The sequence below is a fragment of the Hordeum vulgare genome, chromosome 7H (assembly GCF_904849725.1).
Source record: "Hordeum vulgare subsp. vulgare chromosome 7H, MorexV3_pseudomolecules_assembly, whole genome shotgun sequence".
Lineage (NCBI taxonomy): Eukaryota > Viridiplantae > Streptophyta > Magnoliopsida > Poales > Poaceae > Hordeum > Hordeum vulgare.
Window position 1 is genome coordinate 21,329,990 of NC_058524.1, and position 10,470 is coordinate 21,340,459.

Sequence of the window (10,470 nt, forward strand, 5' to 3'; positions counted from 1 at the left end):
GCTAGCAGATCGACATTGAGGCATCACCATCAGGCCATGCTTATGCATTATGTATAATATACCTATCATTGCGCACTCTTATTCGATTGCAAAATGCGCAGAAACGGTCCCCAATTTTGCAAGCTTGATATGTGAAAAGGACCCATGAGCAAATACCCACTGGACAACTGGAGAAACACTAGCTGAGCTAAGAGAATTCTTGGGCATATATCTGAAGCCAACAAATGTTAGTTGATGCTGGAATAACATCACATGATCTCGTTTGGGAACTGACAGGGCAGTTTGCACATATGGATCGCTGCACTAACAAAAAACAAGTACCCTAGCTAGCCCAGTGCCTCTCACTAAATTCTTAAGATAGCAGTTGGATGGGGTCTCGCACACCCCTAGCTAGCCATGATCGTCAATAGCAACCAATAAATTAGCCCAAAGTGCATCATCTGCTGCAAAGAATCCGCTCCATTTAAGGCTAGATTCCAGCTGCTACATTACGAATCATGCAATGCCAATTAATGTTAATTTAGTTGAGCCAATAGTCTACAATATCTCAAGCTTTATTTGTACTCCACTGAGAAAATAATACATTACAGATCCATAAATAACTACAGTTCATATGCTACCTGTTCGATTGCTTTATATATGACCGGTCCGTGTATTTAAGTTTTATTAGAAAAGCAAGCACTTGTCCGGCCTAAGCCATAAAAACTAACGCTAGCTATAGATCTCTCTTTATTTGCAGTGTCACTAGTTACTAAACTTTTGAGGGCTTCACATCATGATCGTGTGCAATGGATGGCAGCTAGCTAGCTGTTGGGGAAAAACCTAACAAGTACCACTATACGATTTCCATGTCATACAAAGGTAACAAACACTAGTAGCTGCTGGTTTGGTTGTACTATAGTTCGTGAGGTGGCTGGCTCTAGTCCTCAGATGCATCATTGCTTGCACATGCACATGCTAATGCAAAAAGCCCAAATGAAAGAGCTGATCTATCAGAGATCACAATTTGGCAGCCTTTACAAATCTGTAGGGGCTATCACTCAGGCAATATGACTAATGTAGGCAAGCAATCAAGAAAAAAGAGAGATGGAGAGAGATAGAGGGGGGGGGGGGGAGAGAGAGAGGGGGAGGGAGAAGACTGAAAGAAAGAAAGAAAGAAAGAAAGAAAGAAAGAAAGGAAGCCAGATAAATATAAATGGCCAATTGGCATGAGTGGCACAGATTCACCTCCCAGTCCCCCACGACAAAACTGGTGACCTGTTACTACTAGCTAAAGGTGCATATGTCTAGGTCTGTTTTTTCACATAGATTATTGTGAATTTTGTGTGAACACGCACCTAAACAGTTGGAGCAAGATCGAAGGAACCACACATGGCTGATGGATGCATGTTCAATCAGTTTGCCATTAGGCATGCATGCAGAAGCAGCTAACATGGGGCTCTTTTGATTCATTCCCTGCACATGATCAGTAAATTGGTCTGCTTTGCATGGTAGCTAGCTTTGTGCTGCAAGTAAAGGCGCTGGCAACTGGCGAAAGCAAGTAGCCAAAGTTATTGGCTTTAATGTTAATGTGACATCACTGGCCAAAGGAAGATCTTGTTCCAAGATATATCTTTTTCACAACTGATTCTCAACAGTGAGATATGCTTTTCCCTTCCAGCATAAACCAATTTCTATTGACTTACATATATAGTATTATTATTAGCACAAGTGTTTATTTTCCAAATTAATGACCTAATTGGGAGGTAGTTAGGTGACTACATTTTATTATGTGGTATATATAAATATAATACATAGTGATCTTCTAGTACATTATTTGAAGAAATAAACAAAGAATTGAGCGAGGGAACAAAGGGAAAAGTAATGGAAAGTGGCTGGTGGTGCGCTAGATTAGATTGCACACAAGAATGGAGATTGTGTGTCAAAAAGATGAAATAATATTTAAAACTTCTGATGGAATAAATAAAGAATTGAAAAAGGAAAGAAGATGGACATCAGAGTGTGAGAACATGTACTTGTATATACACTTTTCCAGAATTAGTTTTTGGTCAGAGCGCACCCACATCGCAATCATCTCGATTCAAGTTCATACATATTCACATCATGTTTTATTTGTTTGTGATTCATTGTCACAACCCTGGATTATGGTTCTCTTCACACACACATATATACCATAGGTAGGTGAACAAGGGTGTCACTCATAATGCTTGTATAGATATGGTGTACTGCAAAAAGTACAAAGTAGTCATAGCTAACATGTTGTCTAGCATGTATCATCAGCCGAGCTCTCCTTTGTTACGAACACAAATCTGTCCTTCGAACCAAAGGATCCCTTGCTAGTCTTTTGTGAATCCTGGGCCCTTGCTCGGCATCGATGCTTGGCATTGTTTAAAATAACGGAATCGCTATAAAACTTACGTCCGATTTTCTAGCCATGGAATATATATATATGATGTTTTTCATGGCAGCTTCTATTGGCGCGATGATCTCAAATTTTCCGGGGGGAAAAAACAAGGTGAGACGGAATTACCATGCTCGCTCGTTAAATTTGTCATCCTCGATGAATTTAATTTGCCATAAACAACGTCTGATTTGGCATGGCTAAAAATCTGGCATTCACTGGACATTCAGGTCCTCAAATAAATAACCAATATATGATTGTCTGCATCAGACAATCGATACATAGGCCCGGGGTCATCCACCTTTTCAACAAAACAAAACCCAAAAAAAAAAGCCTTACCTAGTTTGATCAATAAGTCCACTGCATCATGTCCGAAGGAAAGGAGAAGGAGATATGTTAATCATCTACCGAATGTATGTCCACCGAGCCACCCGGCCCCTCCATGGCTCCACACTATCAGCTACAGGAATCCACTATACATGACATCTGTAAACTCCCTTCCATTCATGCATGTTTTAACAATAACAACTACCAGTTGTAAGTTGTAACTACCAGATGCATGATAGCTAGTGATGTTACTTTCATGCACACACCACACAGTTGTTGATCAAGGATTAATCGGTAAATAAATAAATATACCGATGGAGAACTAACTAACTAACCAAAGAAAAAGTGACAGCAACAAGTGTTGCTCCCCTGAGGCCTGAGCCCATTTGGTAGGCCCTCTTCTCCCCTCCTTTGCCCCCTCCATCCCCGATAAATACCACCACCCCGCCCACACCAGTTAACCAAGTAGCAGTGGCAAACCAAAGCGCCATTCCTTACTTGCTCTATCCCATCTCCTCATCATCGTAAGCTAGTATACATACTATACAAATTAATTAGATCGACATGGCGCCTCAAGAATTGCACGATGGTGATAAGCACAAGGAGGCGCCTCCTCCCGCCGGCAGCAACGGCAACCCTTCCGGCGCCGTCCATCCCACCACCTCCAGCCCGCCGTCCGGCCACCGCCCCGCGGCCGCCAACCCATTCCCTCTCGTCCTCAAGGTAATGTTTCATGCAGATGCACGTACGAGCGTGCTTCAGTTATTCGTTTTAGTCGGTCACGATTAACTGGTGATGAGACGACGTGCTCCTGCCTGCATGCATGGGTGCAGTTTGAGGAAGTGGTGTACAAGGTGAAGGTCGGGCAGGCGACGGACGGTTGGTGCACGAGGGTCTCGGCGGCGTGCCGCGGCGGCGGCGGGGCGGGGGGCAAGAAGAACAAGGCGGCGGTGGCGGTGTCGCCGCCGAGGGAGAAGACGATCATCAGCGGGATGTCCGGGGTGGTGCGGCCGGGGGAGATGCTGGCGATGCTGGGCCCGTCCGGGAGCGGCAAGACGACGCTGCTGACGGCGCTGGGAGGCCGGCACCGGCACGCGCTGCTGTCCGGGAAGATCACCTACAACGGGAAGCCCTTCTCCGGCGCCGTGAAGCGGCGCACGGGGTTCGTGACGCAGCACGACGTGCTGTACCCGCACCTCACCGTGTCGGAGACGCTGTGGTACACGGCGCTGCTCCGTCTGCCCCGCGCGCTGGGCGCCGGCGAGAAGCGCGCGCAGGCGGAGGCGGTGGCCGCGGAGCTGGGCCTCGCCAAGGTGGCCCACAGCATGGTCGGCGGCGTGCGGGGCGTGCGCGGGCTGTCCGGCGGCGAGCGCAAGCGGGTGAGCATCGGGCTGGAGATGCTCGTCGACCCCAGCCTGCTGCTCCTGGACGAGCCCACCTCAGGGCTCGACTCCACCACGGCCGCCAGGATCGTCGGCACGCTCCGCCGCATGGCCGCCGGCGGCGGCCGCACGGTCGTGGTCACCATCCACCAGCCGTCGTCGCGCCTCTACCACATGTTCGACAAGGTGCTGCTGCTGTCCGCCGAGGGGCGGCCCATCTACTACGGCCTCGCCGCCGACGCGCTCTCCTACTTCGCCTCAGTCGGCTTCGCGTCGCCGCTGTCCGTCAACCCGGCCGACCTCATGCTCGACCTCGCCAACGGTATGCCACCCAAACGCACGACTCCATCCACTGATCACCACGCCACCTTCATATTCTCTTTCGCTTTAACATTCTTTACTTAGCCTTTTTTATGATGCTTTCCAAATGCATATGGCATGTTGGCATGCATGTGCCATTGCATTCCATCACGCTGATCTCATCCAACCACAAACACGCATCACTCTAAAAATCCCTCGATTATGTGCATCCATCCATTATGAAGCCAGATGGTTAGTGTAGGGGATCACAACTGGTCTGGTGGCAATCAACTGGAGTATAACCGAAAAAATTCTGAATTTCTGATTTGGAAAACACTTGGTTAACAATTTTGTTTTGTAGTGTGGACCAAGATGCCATTGGCATGTTACTGACTAAGAGTATATGGTGACATGCCCGCTCTTTTCCACCGTCCGGTAGAGAATTAACGGATGGATCGAACTGGAAAATACCTAGTTTTTATTAACATCTTGAAAACACGAAGCCGATAAATTATCATAAAATTGATGAAGACATCACAGACTCATCTGTAGTACACGAAAACGTCTTTTTTCACAAAACAAACATTTTTAAAAATATGAAATAAATGCAGAAAAAATACAAACACCACAATCGAATTTAAAACTAAAATCTCCATGTGCTTGTTCCACCACAGACTCTAAGTTAGACTCAGTATGCAAATATATATACAGTTGCAAAAGAACTTGATCCGCGACAACAGTTGTTTGGATAACCACTTCCACAGAAAATATAAAATAATAATTAGACACAACAAGATGCCACAGCCACCCACTATAACAACTAAAATAAAATGCTTTTTCGATTAAAGGGATTTTCACAAATAAATAACAACTAAAAGGGAGATAGAATGTGGTGTGCTAAGATTATGTCGCGGATACGGTGCGCGCATGCTTTTCAAATCGATTTCTCCCCTTTTCCTGCATCTGCATCATCGATCAGCGTCCATCGCATCACGATCACAATCACGATCACCTGCACCAGCCCACGGTGATTAACTAGACCTGCGTACGTAAGCGCACGCCAAATCGGCAATGGCGACGATCGGATCGATCGGTGGGGGAGAGACACGGACAGGGACGCACTGCTCCGTCCACTCCCAGCCCCAATCATGGCCACCACCACCACCACTCCGTCCCCGCCCGACACACCGGCGGGTCGCCTCCTCATCATTCCCTCCTCCATCTCCATTCCGGTCACGACAACAGTGCCCGACACTTGTCGACCTCCGGGGAGACGTACGTACGTACGCTCGCTCGCTGCCCTGCTCAGGTACTGATCGATCATCACCGTGCATGCAGGTATCTTGCCGGACACGAACGGCGACGGCGTTCTTCCCGGCGGCGGGAGCGAGGGCGAGCAGAAGGAGGTGCGGGGGAAGCTGGCCGACGCGTACGCGCGCCACATTGCGCCGGCGGTGAAGCTCGACATATGCTCCAACGAGGCGGCCGGCGCCGGCGGCATCATCGGGCAACGCCGGGGCGCGTCGGGGTCGGGGTCGGGCGTGGAGTGGACGGCCGGGTGGTGCGCCCAGTTCTCGGTGCTCCTCCGGCGCGGGCTCAAGGAGCGCCGCCACGAGTCCTTCAACAAGCTCCGCATCTTCCAGGTGCTGAGCGTGGCGTTCCTCGCGGGGCTCCTCTGGTGGCGCACGCCGGCGGCGCACCTGCAGGACCGGACGGCGCTCATCTTCTTCTTCTCCGTCTTCTGGGGCTTCTTCCCGCTCTACAACGCCGTCTTCGTCTTCCCGCTGGAGCGCCCCATGCTGCTCAAGGAGCGGTCCTCGGGGATGTACCGCCTCTCCTCCTACTTCGCCGCGCGCACCGCCGCCGACCTGCCCATGGAGCTCGGCCTGCCCACCGCCTTCGTGCTCATCCTCTACTGGATGGGCGGCCTCGACCCGCGCCCGGCCTCCTTCCTGCTCTCCCTCCTCGTCGTGCTCTACAGCGTGCTCGTCGCCCAGAGCCTCGGGCTCGCCGTCGGCGCCGTGCTCATGGACGTCAAGCAGGGCACCACGCTCGCATCCGTCATCACCATGGTCTTCCTCATCGCCGGCGGCTACTACGTGCAGCACATCCCGCCCTTCATCGGGTGGCTCAAGTGGCTCAACTACAGCTTCTACTGCTACCGGCTCCTCCTCGGCATCCAGTTCCGCGACGGCAGCGCCGTCTACGACTGCGGCGGCGGCGCGCTCTGCCCCGTCGCCGACTTCCCCGCCATCAAGGCCGTCGGGCTCAACAACCACTGGGTGGACGTCTGCGTCATGGCGCTCCTCCTCGTCGGCTACCGAGTCGTCGCCTACCTCGCCTTGGACCGCCTGCAGCCGAGGTAACTGAAGCCCAAGGGAGCATCATCCGTCTCAGCCATGGAGGACCGACGGATACAACATCCACCATGAGCTAGTTAGCCATAAGCCGGGCAAGCTAGTTAGCTGATTGCTCGCCGGCGCAGCGCTTCCCGGATCCATGGGGTATACTCTACTGTGATCCAGACCTGAGGCATGACAGTTTGAGCTCGATCGATCTTGACGAGAGATGAAGAAGAGAGGATTAATCTTCATACTAATAAGTAGAGTAGTACCACTCTGAGTCAATATGCAGTACTGCTTAATCTGTACTGCATCGATTTTACAAGCTGGTATGATGGGCGTAGAACAAAAGTGAAAACTGCAAGTGCCTGCCAATAGCACCGCCATCAACTTTGCCTCATCTTCTCAGGTTCTTTCTTGGATCTGCACGTCAACTCCGGCTGTGCATCAAACCCTAGCTAGATGGGTCTTCTCAGCGGGGCCATACTGCTGCTGCAGCTCTCCCGCATCAATCTGAGGGAATAAGAAATTACATCACCTCATACATAAATAAATACAACTGTTAGTACAAGTTCTTATCTTAATTATTCTTGCTATGAGAAGACACCACTTCTTGGCTGATGGTGTGATGTGCATACCAGTTCGATTGAGAAATTTGTCAGTTCAAGCACTTTGCTAGACTACAACGATCTAGGTATATCAAGCAGACACTTATTACTGGTCAGGATTACAACAACTAATTAAGATTTTTACTTCCATGTGCTCGTTTCCAGATGCACGACAGAGAAAGTGTCAGAGTTGAAACATTTTCATGCAACATTTAGCATTCCCTTAATGCTGCTTGTACACCACTTGTTCAATTTTATACCCCTGGTGGCATTTTCTGCTTATAAATTAGAGAGCACACTGATAATGAATCACACAAATTTCGAAAAACAAGAACATTTTTCGAAAAAAAAAAAAGAAAATCCAGAACATTTTCTGAAATTTCTGAAACTCCAGGACATTTTTTTGAATATCTAGAACATATTTCTAAAAGAAAAAAACATTTTTCAAATTTGAATAACAATTTTTGAAAATCTAGAACATTTTTCTGAAATAAACTGAAACATTTTCCAGAATTTGAAAAAAAAAATTGAAAATCCCAAATATTTTTTAAAATCCAGCACATATTTTGAAAATCCAAAACATTTTTGAAACTTATCTCGCGCATGAAAAATCCGGAACATTGTTTCAAATTTTGGAACATATTTTACAATTCCGGAAGATTTTTTCATATTCCTGAACATTTTTTCAAATTCTGAAACATTTATTTCAAATTCTGGAACATTGTTTTTAAATCTGAAACATTATTAAAAAATTCCGGAATATTGTTTCATTTTCCGAAACATTTTTTCATATTCTGGGACATTTTCTCATATTCTGGAACATTTTCCAAAATTCTGTAATATTTTTACAAATCTAGAACATTTTTTGAAAATCCAGAACATTTCAGAAAAAAAACAGAAAATAGTAAAGAACAAAGAAAACGAAAAAAAGAAAAAAAGAAAAAACGTTTCAAAGAACCTTCTAGAAGGTTCCGAAAACCAGAAAAAAAACGGCCGGGAATCCTAGAAGATTCCCAAAATGAGGATCTGTGGAACGCTCTAAACAAGCCGACCCGCTGCATCCATCACTCAGGCCATCGTGTGCGAAGCTTCAACAATTGGACGTAGTGGGCGGCATATAGGATTTTCCGTTGTGCAGGCTACCATGGGCGGCCGAAACGGGCTCGCGGACATGCGCGCCCGCCAGCATCCTGAGACGATCGGGCTTTTCGGCCTGCTCATGGACCAGACCGGACTGGCCGTACGGGTTAGGCCCATAGTAAAAATTACAGCCGGTCTGATATACGAAAGCAGACCCAACAAGAATTTCAGATCCAGGAGAGCAACTAATTGAGGAGGGCTCCTTTGAAAGCCTCTCAAAGGTCACTCTCAGATGTTGTAACTTGGCGTGTTCTTAGCCGCAGTCACGTGTTGCGTTTCGGGAGTTTACTTCGGATTTTAAATTCTTTTTATTTTTCCGCACGTGTTTTTGTCGTTTTAGATGGGTTTTTTGTTTTCAATACGAAATCACATTTGAGAAAGTCGTGGTAAAAAAGAAAAATTATTGCTCCAAAATACTTTTGAAAGTAACATTTTCAGAGTTTATATGTTGCTTTCTTGACACAACTTTTCACTAATGCTATTTCATGATTAAACTCTGTGAGATTTAAGAACATTTATAAAAGTTTTCCATAAAATAATTCATATTTTTTCAATGTTTTTCAAATATTTCTGGATTTTACTATTCATTCAAGCTCATTTAAGCTCGGGTGCAAAAACAGCACGTCCCTATTTAGACGCCTAGTTCGGCCGGCCACTGACTCAATCAATAAATTCAGAAAATTTATTTTCTAATATGTCATTTAAAAGTCGTTAATTTTTTTACGAGAAATATGTTTATTTTACGGATAAGAAATATGTTTTTGGAGTTTCAAAAGTGTTGTTGTTTTTAAGACGTTGTTGCCATAAAACTGAGAAAATGTCCAAGTACCACAATATACATTTTCAAATGAATAAGTAAACTATTCCGTACGAAATTGAGTCAAATATTTCATGTATAAAACGCTCATCTCATCTTTCTTTAATGTTATGCATAAAAATATAATCATTTAGAAAAAGTTCATGCACTTTCTATACATGTATTTCAAAGAAAATGTATGCGCACGAGTCCATATGTGTTCATATGCTTTTCTAAACATGTTCAAAGCATTTGCCCTCACCCCACCCCCACACACCACAAAATATGAAAAATATGAAAAGAAAAGCACATAAAGTGAAAAAAAAGATAGGTGAAAATGTAAGAAGAAACAAATTTAAAAAGTAAAAAGAAAGAAAACTGGAAGAAAGAAAGAACGACAAGATATGTGGGCTAGACAAAGATGCGTGAGGGAAGCGCATTTTCTCGCCCTATTAGATATATTGAGTGTCAAATATGAATTCACATAGCCCATCCGTCAACAAGACCCAACCGATACATCATATCATGATCCAACCCAACTGAATCAATCAAGATTTATTTCTGGAATGGAAATAAAACAATCTTCATAATTTTTGTTTAATGGGCATCGTGCCTTTAAATTTTTAGTTAAGAATAATTGAATTCTACATCTGGTTCGAGACGGTTCTATTGGATGATTATATGTTTGAAATTGATTCTTTTAAAGGAGGTTACCTGTTGAAAATTTCATTGCACACTTGTGCATTTCAATTTGCTTTTTCTCAAGCGAATAAAAACATCTCATTTTCTGCGAGTAACCTGCTTTGCTATCACTTTCCGTTGCCTAAAATAAGTACGAGATGTGTGGCGGCAATAGATTATAGCCAGAACCCATCATGTCTAGTTTTCACACACATTAAATTAACTCAATACGGGCCTACCAAATACCCGCAACAGTCATCTAACTATGTCGCTGGATCCTGTGGTGATGCAGATGGTATAGATAAAGGAAGTAGAATTTTGCAACCCGACCACCCCGGAAATGAATCTTCATTGTGAGGTACCCTCAAGTTCATGGAGACTAGTGAACTTGTGACTAACATAGTTTTCCTAACATCTACCAATCCCACAACATATTCATCAACACACTCACAATCTAGCGCACACATTCTCGAAGTTATGGCGAAAGGAATGC

At 45.6% G+C, this 10,470-nt stretch overlaps 1 protein-coding gene across 1 annotated transcript; it reads left to right on the forward strand.

The window, feature by feature from the left end:
- Positions 1-3,189: 3,189 nt before the first annotated feature.
- Positions 3,190-7,373, forward strand: LOC123411970 (ABC transporter G family member 14). The gene is made up of 3 exons (XM_045104931.1): positions 3,190-3,451; positions 3,562-4,432; positions 5,749-7,373. Exons 1-3 carry the CDS (start codon positions 3,293-3,295, stop codon positions 6,774-6,776), a joined length of 2,058 nt encoding a protein of 685 aa, XP_044960866.1. The 5' UTR covers positions 3,190-3,292; the 3' UTR covers positions 6,777-7,373.
- The last annotated feature ends 3,097 nt before the right edge of the window (positions 7,374-10,470 follow it).